Source organism: Myotis nattereri (assembly GCF_964212035.1).
Source record: "Myotis nattereri genome assembly, chromosome: 1".
NCBI classification, from domain to species: domain Eukaryota; kingdom Metazoa; phylum Chordata; class Mammalia; order Chiroptera; family Vespertilionidae; genus Myotis; species Myotis nattereri.
Genome location: NC_138075.1, coordinates 48,538,129 through 48,562,591, shown reverse-complemented (window position 1 = coordinate 48,562,591; position 24,463 = coordinate 48,538,129). Strand labels below are relative to the sequence as shown.

Genomic DNA, 24,463 nt, shown 5'->3' with positions numbered 1-24,463 from the left:
GAGGGAAGCCAGTGCCGGCAGCTGGGGGAAGGAAGGCCTACTCTTGCAGGAAGTTTGTGCATCGGCCTCTAGTTTTATATATTGGGTCCATTGCTCCGGTACCTAAGGCCAAAAGCTTTCAAAAATCTTTCAGAAATGTGTGTGTGTGTGTGTGTGTGTGTGTGTGTGTGTGTGTATCCCAAAGTATAAAGATAAAATTGTAACATTGGAGTGGCCGTTTAATAATCTTCAAAATTAACATTATGTCATTGTTCAATTAGGATTATACACCTTTTACATTTTGAGGTTAGATGTCTTATTTCACAAGAATATCTGATCATCTACAGATGCCAGAAATCATCACTAACTGTAAATTGTATGAGTTATTTTGGATAAAACATTTTCAAGTGCATAACTTTTTGAACCTTTCTTTCCAACAACAAATAATAATGATCAAAGGCCTGGCTATAACTTTATGTGTTTGATGTGGTGTGGCGCTAGACTCCCGGAAATAGCTTTTTACAAGAGCCTCATGAGCTGAAATGAGACACAGACTATGGGGAAGGCAAGAGAGAGAACAGAGGGTCCTGGGGGGAAGGAGGTGCGGTGCTGCCGCAGGCGCGGAGGAGGCAGGGGTCCCGGTCCCCGAGGAATCGCGTTGTTCCGAGAACACAGTGGAAGTGATGCTGAGGCCCCGTGCGCCCGGCGGCCCAGGGTGGCGCGCACCCCGAGGGAACAGGGACTGGGCGGGCTTCCCGAGGAGGTGGCACTGGATCCGAGGGGGGAAGAGGTGGGGAGACCGCACGTCTAGAGACCGGCCCGGGGAAGGAAGGAGGAAGGGCTCGATGCGCTCGGCGCTCCGCCCTCGGGCGTCGACTGCTAGGGCCTGAGCGGTCGCCGCCCTCCGCGGGTCCTGTCCCGCCCTCCCATCCCTCCGTACCGTCCCTCCCCTCCTCCCCCTCCTTCCCCTCCTCCCCCTCCTTCCCCTTTTCCTTCCCCGGCGCCTCTGCCGCCCGGCCCGAGCGACCGCCCAGGCTGCGGGTCTCCAGGGGCGCCATGTACCGACTCCTCTTGGCCGTGACGACCCGGGCCGCGACCCCGCGGGGCTGGGCCTGGGGCTGCGGGCGGCGCGGAGCCCACCAGCGCGCGGGGTCCGGGCTGCCGCGGCTCGGGCCCGGCTGGGCCGGGGGCCTCGGGCTGGGGCTGGGGCTGGCGCTGGGGGTGAAGCTGGCGGGAGCGCTGAGGGGCGCCGGCGCCCCCGCGCCGCCCCCCGCGGCCCCCGACCCCGACGCCGAGGCGTCGCCCCAGGCCGAGCAGCCGCCGCCGCGGGAGCAGCCCCTCGCCCCTCGGTCTCCGCAGACCCCGACGGCGTCCCCGCCCAGGCGCTACGCCCGAGCTATTGACAGCAGCCGCGACCTGCTGCACCGGATCAAGGTACTGCGACGCGGGGCGCCGGCGGCCGGGACCCGGGAGGGGACCCCTCGGGGGTCATCTCCCCGGGCCGAGCCTACCCCAGCCTGGGCGACCCACGGTCAGCTTCCGAGAAAGCCATGGTCAGACGCTCTTGGGGGGTTGCCCAATTCGGGGAGGTCACCGCCCTTCCCTTTTCGGGGTTCCAATTCGGCACACCTCTCGGGTTAGCACAGAACTGCCGCCGAAGTGGGCGGGGCGCAGCCGGGGTGGGCGGGGCGCACAGAGGGGCGTGTCGGGGCGGGGCCTGGAGACGCCCGGGTGACAGTGCCCGTGGCCCCGCGAGGTATTTCCTCGCGTCTCTGAACTGTCTGTTCCTTCCCCCTTGCTCTTAGGATGAGGTGGGCGCCCCTGGCATCGTGGTGGGAGTCTCTGTAGATGGAAAAGAAATCTGGTCAGAAGGTAGGCTCAGAAAAGTGTTCTTGTGCCAGTTGGTGAATGACATCTTGATGTTTTACTGCTTGGAGTGAATCTCATGAAATGCCCTTCGTGAAATTATCCATGTTGTGGAGAAAAATGTGTCCAACAGAATAATGTATCGAGTTTTCTATCCGTAAGATTTAAAATGTAACTAATAAATAAGTTGGAGTCTTAAAAGTGGCTTGTTTCTACACCCACTCTAAAAGGACTGGATTTATTGTTCTGAAAGTTGTATATAGAACAGCCTGTTAACTGCATGTTTGTAGATAACCCTTATTCTCCTTTCCTATATAATAAAAGGGTAATTAATATGCAAAACGACCAAAGGGGAATCAGAAGTCGCTATGATGCCCACTGACCACCAGGGGGAGCACTGCTCAGCCAGAAGCTCTGAGCCAGGCTCACAGCTGGCGACCCCACTGTGGTGGCGGGAGCCTCTCTCACCTCTGGGGCAGTGCTAAGGAGCAGGGAGCCAAGGGGATAAGGAGCGAGGCAACTGGGACTGCGAGAGGGAGGTCCGACTGCTGGCTTAGGCCCGCTCCTCATGGGGTCCTGGACTGTGAGAGGGGGCAGCCAGGCTGAGAGACACTCCCCACCCCTCACTCCCCACCCCCCACCCCGCCTCAGTGCAGGAATTTCGTGCAGTTCAGCAGTTCTCAACCTGTGGGTCAAGACCCCTTTGGCAGTCGAACCACCCTTTCACAGGGGTCACCTAAGACCATCCTGCATATCAGGTATTTACATTATGATTCATAACAATAGCAACATTACAGTTATGAAATAGCAATGAAAATAATTTTATGGTTGGGTCACAACATGAGGAACTGTATTTAAAGGGCCAGAAGGTTGAGAACCACTGCTCTAGTGAGTAGATAAAACATCAGAATTTTGTGTTTTTCTTTTTTAATTCAGTCAACAATTTGAGTCGCCTATTCTGTAAAAGGCATTCCTGTCCTTAATGAGTTTATGATCTACTTTATTACTTTTTTTGAGTAGGCAGAGATAGTAGCTATTTTTTGAAACAAAAAGCTAGAACCTTTGGGAAAGGGATTTCTAATCATTTTATGACACTTTTATCAAATCATATTTTATAACTTGATTTACTTCTTCATTCAACACAAATTGGTCCAACTGGTTATCCTAGGTTTTAAAGAGCCATACTTTTAGAAAATGTTGTTTCAGATATTATTTAAATGAAGTAGTACTTATTTACTCTTACTATGGCGGCAGTAGGGAAGTGAATTTAAAGAAAAATGATTCTTTCTCCAAATATAGGTATAGCCTGATTTATGAAAAATATTGGAACCAAAATTATATAAATGTCAGCTTTATGGGTGGGGGCTTTGTTTTTATGCAAATATTTTAGCATAATCCCTTTACAGTTTAAAAACAATCATTGTACCCCCTTTTTTTTCTTTTCAGATCTCAGTTCTTTATATCTCTTAGTATTCTACTTTCAACCTGTCCAGAAGATTAAATCAAACTTAATTATTTTTTCCAGAATGAGCTTTAAATTGGTGGTACATTATTGTGGGTTCCCCCCACCCCCCTGATTTGCAGCTGAATTGAATTGATAGCTAAAGTGGATTTGTGGGACCTCTTTTCACTTATTTTTAACTGGATGGGTATTTTCAGGAATTCAGTGGAAACTCGCTCAAGAATAAATATCTGAACAATGATGTTTTCTTTAAAGAATGAAGAGTAATTTATTAGAAATGTGGTATAACCAAATTGCTTAGATAAGCTAAGAAAAATTAGTGTTTGAATCAGATGGAAAATTACTATTCTGTACGAGGCACAATTCTGTTGAGTTATAAGGTTAAATTGTTAGACTTACTGTTGTCCGTGTTAAGACTTATCCCTTGCGATCGCATTAGAAAGGAGAGGCAGCCTGCGGGATAAGAATGCTCGTATTTGATGCGGCACAGGTAAACACCGGAAATTGCTGCCTCGCACAGCCACTTCAAAAATACAGCTAAAAGACAAAACGGACATCATCCAGAACCACAGGAAGGCTGGCTGAGTGGAAATTCTACAACTAGAAGGAAAGAGAAAAGCACTGAGACTCAGAGGAGGTGTGGAAGTAAAGTGCAGAGGTACGGAGGTGCACATGGAAAGGGCTGGCAGCTGAGGACACGGTTGTCTTTTTCAATCGGGAGGCAGTCTCAAGCTCCCGACTGCTCTGAACTCCAGTTCCGGGTGAGTCTCTGTGGACCCAACCTCATACGGGGAGAAACTGGACTGTCTGGCATCGGCAGAACTCGAGGGCGGCTTCCTCTCAGAGGTGCTTGCAGTGATTACCGGGACACTGAGACGGGGGGCCTCTTAGGGTAGGACTGAGGAGCAGCCATAGCTGCTTGCTCTGCCCTGTTGATCCCCTGAGACCCTGCCCCACCCAAGCTGTGCACAAAGAGGCTTTTGCATATAAAAGGCCTGGCGCTTTGCAACCTGAAAATTACCTAACAAACTGCAGTTGAATCAGAGAGACCCAGAACTTCCAAAAGAAGGTCCAAGGCCCCACAGCAGCTTGCATTGCTTCACAGCTGGGCCTCATCTAGGCACCTCCAAACCCCAAACAAAGAAGAGGAATCTCTCCATAGCTCCTGCTGGCTAGCCTCAGGCAGAGGCTAAATTAGCACCTCCTTAGAGATCCAAGAGCCAGTGTACCCAGTGGTCAGAGCGGGACCATCCAGATTACAACTCCTCCGATCCATAAGGGACACATTCAGGGGGCAGACTCAGTGAACACCAAAGCCCCACTGAAGCAAGTCTTGCCCCAGAAAAGTGTCTCCAGCTCAGAAGTTCTCCCACTGTAGACATAGCTGATTCTCACAGCCAATTGGCCTGGAGGTCAATTCCTCCCAGTGATACCTACAACAATCAAGGCTTAACTACAACAAGACTGTGCACAAAGCCCACAAAGGGGTGCACCAAGAGTGTCCACCTCAGGTAATTGGGGAGGCTGAGCCACTGGGCCCTATAGGACACCTAACACAGAAAGCCACTCTATCAGCACAGGGAAGCATAAAAAATGCGGAGACAAAGAAACAAGTCACAAATGACAGAAATGGAGGAAAGCAAACTACTGGATATAGAGTTCAAAACCACACTTTTAAGGTTTTTCAAGAATTTTCCAGAAACCGCCAATAAATTTAGTGAGACCCTCAAGAAATCTAGTGAGACCGCCGATAAATGTAGTGAGACCCTCAAGAAATCTAGTGAGACCATCGAGGTTATGAAAAAGGACCAACTAGAAATTAAGCCTACACTGACTGAAATAAAGGATAATATGCAGAGTTCCAACAGCAGACTAGAGGATCGCAAGAATCAAGTCAAAGATTTGAAATACGAAGAAGCAAAAATCACCCAACAGGAAAAGCAAAAAGAAAAATGAATCCAAAAATATGAAGGTAGTGTAAGGAGCCTCTGGGACAACTTCAGGCGTGCCAACATCCGAATTACGGGGGTGCCAGAAGAAGAGAGAGAGCAAGATATTGAAAACCTATTTGAAGAAATAATAACAGAAAACTTCCCCTACCTGGTGAAAGAAATAGACTTACAAGTCCAGGAAGCGCAGAGAATCCCAAACAAAAGGAATCCAAAGAGGACCACACCAAGACACATCATAATTATAAAATGCCAAGAGCAAAAGACAAAGAGAGAATCTTAAAAGCAGCAAGAGAAAGACAGTTACCTACCAGGGAGTACCCATACGACTGTCTGCTGATTTCTCAACAGAAACTTTGCAGGCCAGAAGGGAGTGGCAAGAAATATTCAAAGTGATGAATAGCAAGAACCTACAACTTAGATTACTTTACCCAGCAAAGCTATCATTCAGAATTGAAGGTCAGATAAAGAGCTTCACAGATAAGAAAAAGCTAAAGAAGTTCATCACCACCAAACCAGTATTATATGAAATGCTGAAAGGTATCCTTTAAGAAGAGGAAGAAGAAGAAAAAGGTAAAGATACAAATTATGAACAACAAATGCACATCTATCAACAAGTGAATCTAAAATCAAGTGAATAAATAATCTGATGAACAGAATAAACTTGTGAATATAAGAGAATCAGAGGCATAGAAAGGGAGTGGACTGACTATTCTGGGGGGGGAGGAGTGTGGGGGGGGGAGTGTGTGGGGGGGTGCGGGAAGAGACTGGACAAAAATTGTACACCTATGGATGAGAACAGTGGGTGGCGGGGGTAAGGGCAGAGGGTGTGGTGGGAACCGGGTGGAGTGGAGCTATGGTGGGGAAAAAAGAGGAACAACTGTAATAATCTGAACAATAAAGATTTAATTTTTAAAAAAAGACTTATCCCTTGCATGTTAAGTTTTCATTAACTTATAAAAGTGGAATATCTTTCCTTCAGATGAATATACAGGAAATTTTAAGATAGTATTATTTCAGTTTTTCAAGATTCCTTTGACTTTGAAGGTTATTAATGGTGACTTTTCGCTTTTTTTTTTAAAGGCTTAGGCTATGCCGATATTGAGAACCGTGTACCATGCAAACCAGAGACAGTTATGAGAATTGCCAGTATCAGCAAAAGCCTTACCATGGTTGCTATTGCCAAATTGTGGGAAACAGGAAAACTTGATCTTGATATTCCAGTACAACATTATGTTCCTGAATTCCCAGAAAAAGAATATGAAGGTGAAAAGGTAATGAAACTCACAGTTCATTTTACAAGTGGCACGTTTAATGGTTGAAAAGGTTGCATAGGATTCTTTGGTTTGTTTTAAAATATTGTTAATTTTTTTTATCCAGATGATAATCGAGATTTTCTGAAATTTAAAACTAAAGATGTATATATTACATATTTTTTCAATAGCAGTTTAAAATGGAAAATATTACTGAGGCATTATTCTAAGGCTACTAACTTTTTATTATAGTATAGTAATGTAATTAATTTTCATATTTTTACAATTAGGTTTCTATCACAACAAGATTATTGATTTCCCATTTAAGTGGAATTCGTCATTACGAAAAGGACATGAAAAAGGTGAAAGAAGAGAAAGCTTATAAAGCCTTGAAGATGATGAAAGAGATGATGGAATCCGACCAAGGAAAAGAGTTAAAAGATAAAGGAAACACAAATAATGAAAAGAATGACTGTGCTAAAGCTAAGATAGAGCAGGATAATGAAGCCAAAGGCCGGAATTCCAAACCTGTCAAGAAAAAAAATGATTTTGAACAAGACGAATTGTATTTGAAAGAGAAGTTTGAAAATTCAATTGAATCCCTAAAATTATTTAAAAATGACCCTTTGTTCTTTAAACCTGGTGAGTGTTAATTCCCTCTCGTAGCAAACTCATCATTATTGAAGTGTTAATTTTCAGAAAGTGGAAAATACCACCGAGTGCTTTAGATGTGGCCGATGATTGTGGCACAGATTTTGTTGTCAGTCCATTGCTTGCCTTTTGTCTGCATTTCTTAACAGTAGTTAAAAGCGTAGAGCATAGTTCCTGCCTAACATCCAGGCAGCTACTTGTTTAGATTTAGCCTCATGGAGGCTACCCAGTCATTTACTAGATTCTAAATATCAAAGTATTTGTGAAAGATTATGGAGAAATGTTGGAATAATAGTTCTCCAAACAAAATCTGGATCAAAGTGTATGTGATAATGTGTTGCTAGTATCTTGTTTTTTAATTAGACTTCATTTTTAAAAATATATCTTTATTGATTGCAGAGAGGGAAGGGAGAGAGAGAGAGAGAGAGAGAGAGAGAGAGAGAGAAACATCAATGATAAGAGAGAATTATTGATTAACTGCCTCCTGCATGTTCCCCACTGGGAATTGAACCTGCAACCCGGGCATGTGCTCTGACAGGGAATCAAACTGTAACCTCCTGATTCATAGGTTGAAGCTGAATCACTGAGCCGTGCCAGCTGGGCTTAGTTAGACCTTAAATTGCTCAACTTATTTTGTGCCTTCATTTCTTAAAGAAATCAGTGTTCATCAACTTAATTTTACTTCCAAAAATAACTAATATTGTAAAAATAACTCTCTTCGGTTTTGTATATTTTTTGGTATGATGCCAACTGAAATTAATTCATAGCTTTAAAGAAATTTACCGTAGATTTTTTTATTCCATTTTCATATTAAAAGATGTTTCTACCATGAGTAGATATTACATAGGTATAACCTATGTAATGGCAAAGAAATATGATTATGGATTTTGTCTTTAAAAATAAGGTTCTCACCCATTTTTAGTACAGATGGTACAATCTACATTTCCAGAATCCAAAATGAGATAAAGGTATATATTTGAATATGTATAACCAGACCGCTGTACCGATTTTTTGGTAATTTCCACACAAAGGTGGAATATTGGCACTAGATGAAAGGTAGATGAAAGATAGACCTATTTTCTACAATGTCTCCAAGTTCCATCTTATTCTAACCAGTTGTTTGCATGTAACTAACATTTTTCTATATCATGTTGGTTTTTTCTCTTTAATGCTCAGGAGCCCAGGTATAGGGGACAGTTAGGTTCAGGGCCTCAGGTCTGGTAGGATTAATATGTATTTGGAATAAGGTTTTTATATCTATGCTAGAGGTCTGGTGCATGGATTTGTGCACCGGTGGGGTCCCTCGGCCTAGCCTGTGCCCTCTCACAATCCAGGCCCCCTCAGGGGATGTCGGAGAGCTGGTTTCAGCTTGATCCCTGCAGGCCAGGCCCAGGGACCTGACCGGGCCTCTAGTATGCATATAAGATCTTTGGTTAATCTCTTCTCACCCTCTCCCTTTCCCTCTGAGATTCATCAGTCTGTTCCATGTTCCCATGCCTGTGGTTTCCGCTCCTGCACTGAGCATCTGCCCCCTGGTGGTCAGTGCGCATCATAGCTACCGGCCAGTTGGCCAGTCGGCCGGTTGCTTAGGATTTTATATATATAGATATGTTTTATTAAAATAACTTATATAACTATTTATGCCTTAAGCAATAGGGAATAGGTACATTAGGAACAAGATAGTTGACTCAAAGAATCCAAATTTGTTTTTCGTTCTCTTCCTATTTTGTTGCCAGTTTGTAGAATTTTTATTATGTTTGAGGTAGGATCATTTGCTTATATTTTATCATAGAAAGGAGTAGATGCATGTGAAATTGTAAACATATTGATCATCATTTTATTCTTGTGTTAGGCACATAGAATAAGTAGGGCCATTACAGAGATGACTAATATATCATCCATGATGTTTTATAAATGTTGAAGTAAAATATTCCAGTTTTAAGGTATATACCAGTTTTTAATGGAAAAGTATTTTACATATATTTAAATAATAATGAATCATATTCTCTTTTTTTCTCCTTGCAATGATGTCTCAAGGTAGTCAGTTTTTGTATTCAACTTTTGGCTATACCCTACTGGCAGCCATAATTGAAAGAGCTTCAGGATATAAATTTTTGGACTATATGCAGAAAATATTCCATGAATTGGATATGCTGACAACTGTGCAGGAAGAACATGAACCAGTGATTTACAACAGAGCAAGGTAAATGAATATTTTTTGGTGTGTCTAACTATATCACATCTTAATACTCTGTTATCAATTAAAACTCAAATTTTATCTTTTTTCCAAAATCAACTTGTCACATTTTGGAAGCTTTTCTACATGTCTGTTTTTCCATTTATAAAGTGTGTTTGTAAAATATTCCCAAGATCCTTAGATGAAAGGCAGCAATAATAATTTAACCACATGAATAATTAAACCAAAATTGCACCCATCATTGGCATCTATAATTTGCTCTTTAACCATCTCTTTTTCTTAAGTGTTTATAAACTAATGCTTTATTTATTTATCTTTTGTTATTTTTAATTGTTTTAACTTTTATTTTGAAATAATTTTATACTTATAGAAAAGTTATAAGAATAAGTTATAAATATAAAGAATTTCCACATACTCTTCACCCAGATTCTACAAATGTTATCATTTTACCACATTTGCTTTATCTATCTATATGTTTTAGGTTTTTTTTGTTTGTTTGTTTTTTGTTTTGTTTTTTATCTTTATGTTTTTGGTTTTCTTTTCCTGAACCATTTGAAAATAAGTTGCAGGCATGGTATGCCTTTACTGCAGTGGTTCTCAACCTTTCTAACGCCGTGACCCTTTAATACAGTTCCCATGTTGTGGTGACTCCCAATTTCATTGTTACACATGGAACATAATTAAAGCATAGTGATTAATCACAAAAACAGTATGTAATTATATATGTGTTTTCCAATGGTCTTAGGCGACCCCTGTGAAAGGGTCGTTAAACCCCCAAAGGGGTCGCGACCCACAGATTGAGAACCTCTGCTTTACTGGTAAATACTTAAATGTGTATTTTCTAAAAACCAGGATATTCAGGAAATTAACGTTGACACAATGCTTTATCAAATCTACAGGCATTATTCACATTTTGTCAATTGTCCAAATAATGTTCTTTATAGCTGAACTGTAATGATGTCAGTTTGTCCCATTATTGGTGATGGTAATTTTAATTGCTTTGTTGAGATGGTACCTGCCAGTTTTCTGCACTATAAAATTTTAGAAGTAATTTCATTTAAATATAGAAAGTGAAAAATTTATTGTAATTTTATTAGTAACCTGTAAAGGGGCATTGAGAGAAAATTTTGAAGCTAATGACTTTTCCATTTTACTCTAATTTGATTTGTTAGAAAAGTAAAATTTAATCAACTGTTGCCTATTTCCATTAGTACATGCTTTAAATGGTTTAATGGCACTTGAAATAGATGAAATGGTGGAATGTTTTTAGCTTTATCTTCCTATCTCCACATTAGTTTTGTTTAATCTTCTGTTGTATTTAGTTAAATTATCATTTGGAGTTAATCAGCTTATTTAAAGGACTTAAATGTGCATTGCTAGTCAGCCTGAAGGAGACCTTTTTTTGGACCTAAAAGAATTTGGGTTAGTAGCAAGCAATGAATTTTAATTTTTTTTTAAATGGCCTGTAGTTCTCAACCAGTTCAGAGACTCTTAGTGTTTTTTGGTGGGGGGTTTTTGTCCAACATTATATTTTACTGGAAAGTATAAGAAAAATTGGCAAATGCCATAGGTTGTCAATTGAATCTAAAAAAGATTCTCTAATAAAGATGACATAGATGCATGACCTTATTTTGATTTAGATCTAGGCATTTGATAATGAATGTCTAGACTTTTATATAAGAGAGAGGAGAAAATTATATATCATTGGGCTTCTTTTCTAAACTGAAAATTACGGATCTATGAATGTATAGACTGCAGAGCAGCTATCATTTGTTTGCTGTTTTCTTAATGAGTGATTAATTTATAACTAGCACAAAAATCAAAATATGGCATGTGATGAAGAGTTAAATTTTATTTTAGCCCCTGTTTTTTGTTGTTTTTTGTTTGTTTGTTTTGTTTTTTTAAAAAGGCAGTGGACTTCCATTTATATTATAAAAGGTTCCTATCTGCTTTGAGTTTTTTCTTCAGATTTTGGTAGTACTCACTGGTGCTACAGGGGTGATTCATTTTAGTTAGATTAATGGACTGCTGAAATAAAATAGGTTGGAAAGATTGTTATCTAGGAAAATGTTCTGTCCATTTGCTTTGTTTTTATTTTAATTGATACATTATGTACTTAGGCCTATACAAGTCAAGTCTGTTGTGTTTTTTTTAATTCTCACCAGAGGACATATTTTACTGATTCTAGAGAGATAGAGATAGAGAGATAGAGAAATGAGAGAGAGAAAGAGAGAGAGAGAGAGAGACATCCATGTATGAGAGAAACATCACCAATGGATTATCTCCTGTTCACACCTCTACTGGGGATCAAACCTGAAACCTAAGCATGTGCCCTGCCTGACAGGGGAATCGAACCAGCAACTTTTCTGAGCATGAGATGATGCTCCAACCATGAGATGATGAGCCACCTGCCAAGGCTTGCTTGCTTTTCTTTTTTCTTTGTAATAATTATTTAAAAGAGTTTAAAGGGGCCACCTTTTTTCTTTTTTTTAGAGAGAGTTCAGGGAGTAAAGGAATCATTTCCATATATGTATTTAAAGAAGAAAACAAACAACCTTCGCCCTGGTCGGTGTGGCTAAGTGGTTAGAATGTCAGCTCATGCCAACTCCTTGATCATAATCATAAAGTTAACATGTTTATGCTGTCCTGACCAAGTCTTTTAGAGTTATTGTATCCCAAATATTTATTGTCTTTATCACTTTTCTGTGTACATTTGTGTGTTTAAAATAGTGCTTCTCAGTGACTGTCACCTGTTAAGGTATTTCCCCAGAATCCCACCCCAAAATACTATTTACATTTCTTTGGTCAGAATTTTAGCTACAGGCCACACTTAGCTGTATGGTAAAGCAGGCAGAGAGAGCCCTGGCCAGTGTGGCTCAGTTGGTTGAGCATCTGTCCTGTGCACCAGAAGGTCGCTGGTGTCGATGTTTCTCTCTCTCCCTCTCCCTTCTCTCTCTAAAACATAAAACAATAAAAACATACTTTCTCTTCTTTTAATAAGAATGCAGAGAAACTAGTTTTTAGCTGGGTACATTGCTCTCCTGAATAAAATTGGGTTGTGTTGTGTGTTTTTTTAATGAAAGAATAAGAATATTGATTCTATGTATGCAAATAGGTATATTGACTCTGTATAGCAAGTACTAGTATATTCTGTATAGGCAAATAAACTAAATAACCCTTTAAGCAAATAACCACAAGGGAGTGGAGTGAATGTTCTTGCCACAGAAAGACACTCAGTTTGTTGATATGAGAATCCTTAGTCAATGCATTAACTTATTATTAGACTTTGGGTCCCAGGTTCAATTCTGGTCAAGGGCACATGCCCGGCACAATAGTTGCAACAAAAATCTCTTTATAACTGGATGAGACCAAAACCAAGTAGAATGTTTTCTGAAGTGTTTGCTGTACTTTGACAGTATAGATATGGTCTTTACTTTCTGGTATTATTTTTATTATTTTTATTTATTATCTTTATTTTCTAGATTATCTTCTAAAATTAAGTCTTGTTTCTTATGCCTTCAGCTGACAGACTCTAGTAGTAGATTCAATCCAGATGTTAAAGCTGAATGTTAAAGTGGGATTGGTTTTTATAATATGCATTTTAAATTCTTTGGGTTTTTTAACTTCTCGTAACAATAAAATACAAAGTAGTGCATAATTGTTTCTAAAGGCATTTAAGAAGCATTTAAAAAATAAAAGTATTAAAAAAATTTTAAATATATTTTTATTGATTTCAGAGAGGAAGGGAGAGGACGAGAGGAGATAGAAACATCAATGAAGAGAGAGAATCATTGATTGGCTGCCTCCTGCACACCCCCTACTGGGAATGGAGCCCGCAACCCGGGCATGTGCCCTTGACCAGAATTGAACCTGGGACCCTTCAGTCAGCAGGCTGACACTCTATCCACTGAGCCAAATTGGCTAGGGCAAAATAAACGTATTCTGAATTTCTAAGTTTGTAGGTATAGATTTCTGTGGTTATATAATGTTCTTGTGCAGAAGCTAGAGATTCTTAAGTAAGTAGGACGAGGCTGCTTGTCATCTGGCATCATTCCATCAGTTATTCAGTTACAAAGGTAGCCCAGTTAATGACTACAGAACTTATGTCTATATCCCATTCTTTTTAAAGCAGAAATTCCTTAAGAAATTAAAATAAATTTATTATTTATAAAAATAACCCTGAACAAATTATTTTTATGAAAAGCCATTAATTTGTCCTCTGTGAAAAGGAATCAAGGGATTAAAGTCTAAAATCTATTTAAAGTTTAAAATTCTAGATTAAAGTCTGGAATTCTCCATAGTTTTGTATTTTAAAGGAGGAATGACTGAGGAGCTCTAATTTCCAACCTTGATATAAGTGGTTTGAAATGCTTTACACAAAGCTGATTATTAGCCAAAATATACTGGTAGTTCTCTCCTCGTTTACAGACGTGGAGTTCACTCTAAGAACTATGTTTCTTAATAAGAAAATGTATTTCTGTTGCTAGTGGGGAGCTTTCCGTGTCCCCAACAGTTGCCCGTGAAAGTGGGGTTCTTGCGATGTCACAAGAAAAGGAGTTTTCTGAGACTTGTACAGGAGAATGAGTGGCATTTATTTGCATGAAATTATATCCCTGAGTTTCCAAGGCTCCATTTCCCTTTGTCCTGCCAAGGAAGAAGTCCAGCTGTGTCTTTAGCAGGGCTAGGATTAAAGCCGTTGCCCAGAGTTTCCGTTCCATATTTGCATAATCCAATCCAGCATTGGGCTAGTTTAGCTTGTGTTCCCAGCTGCAGTTCATCAGTCCATTGAGTTTAGGATCCCCATGGCCATGGGCCATGTGGCCTGTAGGACCACATGGCTATGGAGGGAACACTGGCAAATGCAAGGACGCAGGAGCAAAACCAGAGGAACCAGAGAGCCACAAAAGCTAAGAGAGAGAGAGAACTCCTTTGTCTGGGGGGTTATATATTCCAAAATTTTCACAGGCTTGCATAGGCTCCATCCCCTCTAGCCAATGATCTCTGTTCCATCCCCTCTAGCCAATGATCTCTAACAGGCACCCCAACTTTACTTCGCATGCATCCATCTCCCCTTTGTCCAGTCTCTTCCCCCAGTAATCTGCAGGGAATGGGCCAGGTGGTTCCTGGGGAGTATAAAGTTGCAGCTTCCTGGTGAAGCTGCCCAGATGGCCAAGCTTATAATGTCTGGCCTCTCTTTTGTTACTTTCTATTATTAATAACTAGAGGCACGGTGCATGACATTTGTGCACTGGGGGAGGGTCCCTCAGTCCGGGACCCCTTGGGGGATGTCCATCTGCCGGCTTAGGCCCACTCCCCGAGGAGTCCTTAGTGCTGCCGCGGAGGTGGGAGAGGCTCCCGCCACCTCTGCTGTACTCACCAGCTGTGAGCCCGGCTCAGGGCTTCTGGCTGAGCGGTGCTCGCCTGGTCAATTTGCATATTAGCCTTTTATTATATAGGATTAGCTAATTACAGCAGTGACATTTCTATTATTTGGCTTCTTTTAGATTTGATTGGCTTGGAATTCCAAGTGTAATCAGTATTTAGTCAGAAAGTTAGAGTTTAGCTTCTTATTGTATATAAGAGTTGAGGGCAAGAGAGTCAACCAAGATTTTAATGGAGAGGAAAATATGAGAAGGTTTGGAGGAGATTCATTTAGATTTATTCCTTTTGAGACATGAAAAGACCACATATCAAGTCATTGGTTCTCAAGAGAGTATATTAAGATTCTCTGCAGACTTTCTTTTATATATATATATATATATATATATATATATATATATATATATATATTGATTTCAGAAGGGAAGGGAGAGGGAGAGAGAGATAGAAACATCTATGATTGGCTGCCTCGTGCATGTCCCACACTGGGGATTGAGCCCACAACCCTGGCATATGCCCTGACTGGGAATAGAACCATGACCCTCTGGTTCATAGGTTGGTGCTCAACCACTGAGCCATGCTGGCCGGGCTGTAGACTTTTTCTTTTAATCTTTAAAGCACATACCTATGGCCACCCCTGCTTCACTCAATATTATGACTTGGGCTTTTAGGGGACATATAAGAATCTTGAAGGAAGAAAGAGGAGTTACTTTTCAAACTATGCCCCAGTCCCTCCAAAATTATGAATTTTTAAGGGAGCATATAATTTTGGGAGGTAGGAGGTCCAGAGGTGAGTCTGATAAACAGCTTTCCTGCCCTTCTCCAAAACCGGTTGTAAATTTGGAACGGGGTTGTGGCACGTACAAATTTATAGTTATCTCCATAGAAGAGAAGACCTGGGAAATTGGAACCACTGGTGTTTGGAGGAGTATATGGGATTAGAACTAGAAGAGAGAGCTCAGAGCAGGATTGTGTGAGGGGAGTGTCAGGGAAGTGCTGGTTAATAGTGCTACATGGGGGCAAATAGGATGAGAACTGTAAAAGGGAATTAGAAGATCCTTGATGACCCATACAGATCTTCTAATTTAGTTGTGATGGGATAACAGCAGCCAGATTAGAAGGAATTGAATGAATGCAGAAGGTGAGTGCATGGAAACAGAAGGTGCAGACTAGACTGTTTTACATAGTTTGGCAGTAAATGAGAGAGAAAGGACAGTTAACTGGAAGATGTAACGAGAATAACAAGATAAAAGTGTTGTTGTTTTGCCCTGCCTGGGTGGTTCATTTGTTTGGAGCATCATTCCATACACCAAACGGTTGTGGGTTCAATTCCTGATCAGGGCACATACCTACTTTGGGGATTCAATCCCTGTTTGGGGAACGTATGAGAGGCAACCCATTGATGTCTGTCTCTCTTTCTCTCTTTCTTCCTTCTTCTCCATCTAAAATTCAATAAAAAATATTTTTAAAATATATCCTTGGGCGAGGATTTTTTAAAAGATAAAAGTCCCCCCTCCCGCCCCCCTTAGGATCTAGGAAACTAGAGCATTTGGGAACTAAGGTGAAGGAGTCAAAGTTCCCAGCATGGCACAGAAAGTCTTGCAGCATATGGGAGAATGCATTGTGTGGGACTTTTCCATGCACCACAGGACATTTAGGAACTTTGGGTCCCTATCTATTAAATGTCAGTAAAATCCCTCTAATAATTGTGAGAACTGAAAAAAAAAAAATGCCTCCAAAATTTTTGCTTATGGGGTTGGTACTGCCTCTGTTGAGAACCATTGATTGTGTTATAGGCCATGGTAAGAACATTGGCTTTAATATCATTACAGTGGTAACCATTGGAGGGTTTCCAATGGATGGGAGAAGGAAGAGACAGTCTCAGGCTTCTGCATGGAGAATGGACTGCAAGGAGATAAATCATCTTGGGAGTATAACTGATGGAGCAAAGTTTAGAGGCAAAGATGTAGATCGTGGAATTAGTCTTAAAAATAACAGGGACATTTCTTAAGTGACTAGGGAAGGAAAAAATAATGGATGATGATGTAAATACCTTTTGGGATAAAGATTGGAGTTTCTAGCTCACTTTGGATGGTCTCAATCTTTCCAGTAAAACAAAAGGTACAGTTATCTGCTGATTGGGCCTGAGGTAGAGTAGAGGGCTGAGAGTGAAAGAGATTGGGAATAGCTATTATGAAGAATATACCAGGGAATAACCAGGAAGAGAATGAAAAGATTTGATAACAGCAGTCAAGACCCTTAGCAAGAGTATGAATTGGTATCAGTCACCTTTGTTAGATGAATTTCTATAGCCTTTCTTGGCAGATAATGGAACCAAGGAAAGGGTTGCCTATATGTATTCAGGATTGGTCAGAAGAGTGAGGAACCTAAAGGACCTAGTAAGATGGCAGCTGAAGTAGTTGAAATGGCAGATGGTTTAGTTCAGGTTAGGACAGAAAATCCGGTGAAATCAGTAGGGACACAAAACCTGGGGAGATGGAAGAGTCAGGGGACTAGATGGAGGGGAATAGACGGAGGTCACAGGGAGGGCAGAGAGCAGGTTCACTGAAGAGCTCGAAGAATCGAAGTCATAGGAAGAAATTTCTGAGTCTGAGACATTGAAGATAAAACAGTTCAACGTGACGGTGAGATCCAAGTCAGACAGTGCTTTGCATAGCCAGCGTAGAATGAAGATGAAGATCATCAGAGCGAGACAGTCAGCAAACTAAAAACCTAAAAGCATCATTTTATTATGAATCTTGAAAGAAAGGATTCTCCTGAGCCAAGTTTCATTTTTTGTTTAGTTATTTTGTGACTTCATTTTTTTACCTTATTTATGTTACAGCCTCCTCACATTAGCATAGAAACCTCATGAGGTCAGACACTATCTCTTTTGTTTAACACTTTATCCCAGCATCCAAACAGTCCCTGCCACAGAGTGAGTGCTCCACCAATAATTGTTGAATGCATGAGTAAATAATAACTATCATTTATTTTTTAAAAACATATATATTATTGATTTTTCACAGAGAGGAAGAGAGAGGGATAGAGAGTTAGAAACATCGATGAGAGAGAAACTTCGATCAGCTGCCTCTTGCACACCTCCTACTGGGGATGTGCCCGCAACCAAGGTACATGCCCTTGGCCGGAATCGAACCTGGGACCTTTCAGTCCGCAGGCCGACGCTCTATCCACTGAGCCAAACCAGTCAGGGCGTAACTATCATTTATTAAGTACCTGCCAGAAATATGCAGTGTTTCATACATATATTCCTAACTCTGCAAATAGATATTTTTGTCCTCATTTTATAAGATAGGATGCTAAAGCAGTGAATAGGAATGCCAGACTGCCTGGGATTAAATTCGCACTCTGCCACTTACAAGCTGTGTGAGTGTGGTGTAAGCTATTGGAGCATAAGCTATTTATACTCTCTGTGTCTCAGTTTCCTCATCTATAAAATAGGAATTAGAATAGTACCTATGTCCTAATGTTCTTACAAAATAAATTAGTTCATATGTATGTAGTTCTTAGAACAATGCTTGGCATATAGTAAGAACTGTATAAGTGTCTGTTAATCAAATAAAATAAGCATAGATAGAAAGGGTGAGATTATGGTCCAGACTGAGGTTTGCTAACTCCAGCTTCTACACCAAGAAAGTACCACATCACATCATTATATATGGTATTTCTATGGTACTTTTAGCCAAGAGATCTAGTCTCCTTACAAATATTAATCTTATTTCTAAGCATCTTTTTTAAAATATATTTTATTGATTTTTTACAGAGAGGAAGGGAGAGGGATAGAGAGTTAGAAACATCAATGCGAGAGCAACATCGATCAGCTGCCTCCTGCACACTCCCTACTGGGGATGTGCCTGCAACCAAGGTACATGCCCTTGACCAGAATCGAACCTGGGACCCTTCAGTCCGCAGGCTGATGCTCTATCCACTGAGCCAAACTGGTTAGGGCTTATTTCTAAACATCTTGATGTGTATACTTTTACTTATAAAGTTCATGTGTAGCACATGATTCACTAAGTCTAAGGACTCTGCCAAACCATAGGTGTTTCTGCATATGCATGTGGCAAATATATCTTGTGTAATCGTTTTTTAAAATTTATTTCAGAGAGGAAGGGAGAGGGAGAGAAAGAAATGTCAATGATGAGAGAGAATCATTGATCGGCTGCCTCCTGCATATCCCCTACTAGGGATCAAGCCTGCAACCTGGGCATGTGCCCTGACCAGTAATCAATCCATGACCTCCTGGTTCATAGGTCAACACTCAACCACTGAGCCATGCTGACCAGGCATGTATAATCTTAATCATTAAATTTTTTGCAGTTATTTAAAGTTTGATACACTCAGTATGGGCAAGCATGACAATAGAAAAAACAACCCACTTTCTATGCTTTAATTCACAAGGCAATTAGGCTACTCAGTTATTTGTATTTCATTAAGATTTGAATTATACTGAAAATTAGTGGTTACTTCCTGCGAGTGTGTGATTACTACAATGAAATGCAATCTGTCCCATGTACATTTTCCTATTCGTTTTCATGTGTAAAGTCAACAATAGACTATTAAATTTTTAATCACCATTCTTATTTTATTTTAGATTTTATGTTTACAATAAAAAGAGACGTCTTGTCAACACACCTTACGTGGATAACTCCTATAAGTGGGCTGGTGGTGGATTTCTGTCTACAGTGGGTGACCTTCTGAAATTCGGGAATGCAATGCTGTATGGTTACCAAGTCAGGCTGTTTAAGAACTCAAATGAAAATCTTTTGCCTGGATATCTCAAACCAGAAACCATGGTTATGATTTGGACACCAGTCCCTAACACAGAGATGTCTTGGGATAAAGAGGGTAAATATGCAATGGCATGGGGTGTCGTGGAAAAGAAGCAAACATATGGCTCCTGTAGGAAGCAACGGCATTATGCCTCACATACTGGCGGTGCCGTGGGTGCCAGTAGTGTCCTGCTGATCCTTCCTGAAGAACTGGATGCAGACTCTGTATGTAACAAGGTTCCTCCAAGGGGAGTCGTTGTTTCCATCATATGTAACATGCAGTCTGTAGGACTCAATAGCACTGCTTTAAAGATTGCCCTGGAATTTGATAAAGACAGATCAGACATACCTTAACGTCACAGGTGCAAAATGAACTGTTTTGCTTTTTTAAACATTAACTGAAGTTCCAAAAAACATGAGGTTTTTAAGAATAAATTTGTAATATAGTATAATTGAATGCAGAAAATATGTACCTCTAATTGTTTTAATTTTGTAATTGTCTTTTATTATAGGGTTAGTTCTTTATACTCAGGGAAGTAACAATATTGTATTTACTTTTTGAAAAAAGTTAATTCTTGAAATAAAATATTCTGATAAAAATATATACTTTTTGAATGTGTATAATAGAGAAAATCTCATTCAGTAGGAACCTTCAAATATTGCTCTTTTTTTCCTTTTTAAAAAATCCATCCCCTCACCACCTCCCCTTTGATAACCACCAGCTTGTTCTCCATATCTATGAGCCTGCTTTGTTTTGTTTATTTAGATTTGTTTTGGGTTTTTTTGATTCCACATATAAGTGGAATCAAATAGTGTTTATATTTCTGTGTGATTTATTTCACTTAGCATAATACCATCTAGGTCCATCCATGTTGTTGCAAATGGCAAGATTTTGTTCTTTTTTATTGCTGCATAATGTTCTGTTGTACATGTATGCCACTTCTTTATCCACTCATCTATCAATGGATACCTAGGTTGCTTCCATATCTTGGCTATTGTAATTAAGGCTGAAATGGACATAGGGTTGTATATATCTTTTTGAATAGCGTTTTTATTTTATTTGGATAAATACCCAGAAATGAAAGTGTTGGGTCATACGGCAGCTATATTTTTAATTTTTTGAAGAATCTCCATACAGTTTCCCATAGTGGGTGCACCAATTTACAGTCCCACCAATAGTGCAGAAGGGCTCCTTTTTCTCCACATCCTCATTTTTTTATATTTTGATGATAGCTATTCTGACTGCTTCGAGATGATATCTCATTGTGTTTTTGATTTGCATTTCCTTGAAAATTAGTAATGCTGAGCATCTTTACATATGTCTGTGGGCCATGAGTATGCCCTCTTTGGAGAAATGGCAACTTGTTCCGCTGCCAACTTTTTAATTGGATTGTTTGGGGAGAGGGGGTTTGGCATTAAGTTGTATGAGTTCCTTATACATTTTGGAGTTTAACTCCTTATCAGATGTATCACTTATGAATATCTTCTCCCATTCAGTAGGTTGTCTTTTTATTTTGTTGATGTTTTCTTCACTATGTAAAAACTTTTCAGTTTAATGTAGTCCCTTTTGTTTGTTTACCTTGCCCAAGGAGACATATCCAAAAAGATATTGCTAAGACCATCAAAGAATTTTTTTTCAGGGTTTTATTTATTTATTTTTTAATTTAAATTCTTTATTGTTTAAAGTGTTAATATATATATATATATATATTATTTTTGTTTTTGTTTTATTGCTTAAAGTATTACAAAGAGCATTACATATGTCTCCTCCCCCCCCCCCCCCTTGACATTCCCCCGGCCTCCCCTACCCCCAGTGTCTTGTGTCCATTGGTTATGCTTATATGCATGCATACAAGTCCTTCGGTTGATCTCTTACCGCCCCCTCCCACCCCCCAACCCTCCCAGCCTTCCCGCTGTAGTTTGACAGTCTGTTCGATGCTGCTCTGCCTCTGTATCTATTTTTGTTCATCAGTTTATAAGGACCATGAAAGAATTTACTGCCTATGTTTTCCTCTAGCATTTTTATGGTTTCAGGTCTTACATTTAAGTCTTTAATCCATTTTGAGTTTATTTTTGTACAAGGTTTAAGAAAGTTGGTCCGATTTATTTTTGTACTATTTGTCCAGTTTTCCCACTGCCACTTATTGAAGCAACTATCTTTACCTCATTGTATAGTCTTTCCTCCTTTGTTGTAGATTAGTTGACCACATCAGTGAGGATTTATTTCTGGACTCCCTATTCTAGTCCATTGATCTATTTTTTTTTATGCCAGTACCATACTGCTTTGATTATTGTAGCTTTGTAATATAGTTTAAAATCAGGCTTGACTGGGGCTAGAGGATCTGATTCCAAGATGGCTCACCCATGTGGCTATAGGCACGAGGGCTTACTTACTGGATTTTGGCAGGAGGTCTGTTTTTCATCACACGAGTCTCTCCAAGGTATGCTTGGCTATTCCATGGCTTCCTTCAGATTGTGTGAAGAGTGAAAAAGGCAAAAGCCACAATGTATTTTATAATCCAGAATTGGAAATCATATACCATTTATGCCAAATTCTGTCGGTCACACAGACCAACCCTGATTCAGTTTTGGAGATGACTACACCAAGGCTAAATACCAGAGGTAGGGATCATTGAGAGCTACTTGAAGACTGGCTCCACAGATAGCTTATTGTAGTATGGACATGTGGGAAATTTTGTAACAGCCATAGGTGTGTATATTGGAAACTAAACTGAATTCAGAAAATTTCAAAAGGAAATCGTTTTTATACACTCTAATAAAAGGGTTTTCTATCATTCTGAGCCCTAAGCCTGTTTCTCCACTTTCCAGTTCTATACATAAAGGTAAATAGATGAACATCTCTAAGTTGGTTGAAATATGAAAAAAGCTGTTTTCTAAAACAGATCCATTTCACCTTTTTTTCTTGCTTCTGCTGATCTGCAGATCTTGTATTCATGTATGTAAACTTTTTCAATCCATACTTTGATAAATATAAAAATGTCATACCTTCCTTTAATGTTATTTTAAATTTTAAACATTAGATATGTGACTAAAAGCAATCAACTATAATGGTAATTTTTTAAGTTAAATTAATTGGGGTAACACTGGTCAGTAGGGTCATCAGGTTTCAAGTGTACATTTCTATGATACATAATCTGTATATGGCAGTGTGCCCACCACCCAAAGTCAAATCATTCTCCATCACCATATATTAGGCCCCCTTTATCCTTTATTCTCCCCATCCCCCTTTTCTCCTTTGCAACGCGGTTTTGCCGCTCTTCTAGGCCAGTGGTGGAACCTGTTTGTCCACGCCCTTGAATCTGGGCTGACTTTGTGGCTTCTCTGACCCCCAGAATGTGGTGGAAATGATGATGTACAAGTTCCAGGGCGCAGGCTTTAGGCCTTCAAGCTTGTTTCCACCCTCTAAGAACACTGCCCCAGGGCTGCCATGGAATACAGCTCTAATAGCTTCCTGGAACAGGGAGGCCACCTGGAGAACTGAGATGCCAGGTGCCAGCCAGCACCAGCTGCCAGCCATGTGACTGACGCCATTTTGGACCTTCCAAACCAGTTGAGCCTCCAGCTGACCGCAGCCGCATGAGTGAGTCCAACCCTCAGAATCATGAGAAATCATAAATCATCATCATTTTAAGCCACTACATTTTGGGGTGGCTTGCTTTGCAGCAATAGTTAACACAACTATACTCTGATGTGATAACAGGTGTGTAAATAATTTGGGCAAAAAAGTAGAACTTGAGAGTACTTGAATAGATAAGATCCTTTTATTTAAATAAACACTTAAAAAAAAAAAAGTAATCCTCACCCAAGGACATGCTTAGAGAGGAGAGAGAAGCATCCACATGAGAAACACCAATCAGCTGCCTCCAGGGATTGTGCCCTGAGCAGGAATCAAAACTGCAACCTTTGGGTGCATGGGAGAACACTCAGCCAACTGGGCCACTCTGACCAGGCTAAATTCTATTAACAGCACTCTGTGTCAGGCATTGTGCTAAGCATTATATATGTTGTCTCATTTTTATCTTCAAAACAACCCTATTAAATAGAAATTAATAACCTCCTTTTGCTCAAGATCACACAACCACTGACCATTTGAACTTGTTTCAAACCCAGGTATACCCGACTCTAAAAATTGTTTAACCATTATCTTGCCTTCCCATAAGAAAGAAGTCTCAAATAATTTACAGATCCAATAAAAGGCATAAAAATAAATATATATTGGGATTTTAATTAGTAAATCTGGCTGTAAATAAAAAAAATGACCTTTTACATTAATATACAAATTAATATGGATGACATAGTAGAGTCATGCTTTTATGCATCTCCTCTGTTAAATACATAGCATGATATATAAAGGGGAAATAAGTGCCCTGGCCAGGTGGCTCAATTGGTTGGAGCATCGTCCCATATACCAAAAAGTCATGGATTCAATTCCAGTCAGGGCACATATGGGAGGCAACAGGTTCCTATTTCAATAAATAGCTGAGGATTAAAATGTGAAATAAGAAAATTAAAAGGACATTCATGGACTTAAGAATATAAACACACACACACACACACACACACACACACACACACACACAGACAAAGAAAGTATGGGAACCTCTGGGTTATCTACTTTTCCATTTTTTAAATGCACCCCAAACTTTCCATAGTTTTTCAGTATGATATATGAATCTGTATGTTAAAGGATCCATCTCTCCAATTGGGGGTATATCTATATGCCTCTTATTGAAAGGGGGTTAATCTGCATTTGATGTATGTAAGCAGATTACTGCAGAATTTTTGAATTACAGATATTTTCAAGGTTTTGATAGGAAATACCTGTGCCTGCCTTAAAGGTAACAAAACAGAAGCAGTTATCTTCCCAGTCCAATGAGGAGTTGTACTGTGGCTAGAGAAGGAAAGATACACTC

General features: G+C 40.1%; 1 protein-coding gene across 4 annotated transcripts; it reads left to right on the top strand.

The window, feature by feature from the left end:
• Window positions 1-1,035: 1,035 nt before the first annotated feature.
• Window positions 1,036-20,131, top strand: LACTB (lactamase beta; the record flags this gene model as incomplete). 4 transcript variants are annotated; one of them, XR_013996179.1, is made up of 6 exons in its annotated part: window positions 1,036-1,413; window positions 1,785-1,851; window positions 6,340-6,530; window positions 6,800-7,151; window positions 9,202-9,363; window positions 19,352-20,131. XR_013996179.1 is itself a non-coding variant. In XM_081094501.1 (6 exons), 6 exons carry the CDS (start codon window positions 1,036-1,038, stop codon window positions 19,881-19,883), a joined length of 1,686 nt encoding a protein of 561 aa, XP_080950627.1. The 4 variants fall into 4 exon arrangements, 3 of the variants coding, with proteins under 3 accessions (XP_080950627.1, XP_080950629.1, XP_080950628.1); XM_081094501.1 differs by having other exon boundaries at window positions 9,198-9,363; XM_081094503.1 differs by lacking the exon at window positions 9,202-9,363.
• Between the last annotated feature and the right edge of the window lie 4,332 nt (window positions 20,132-24,463).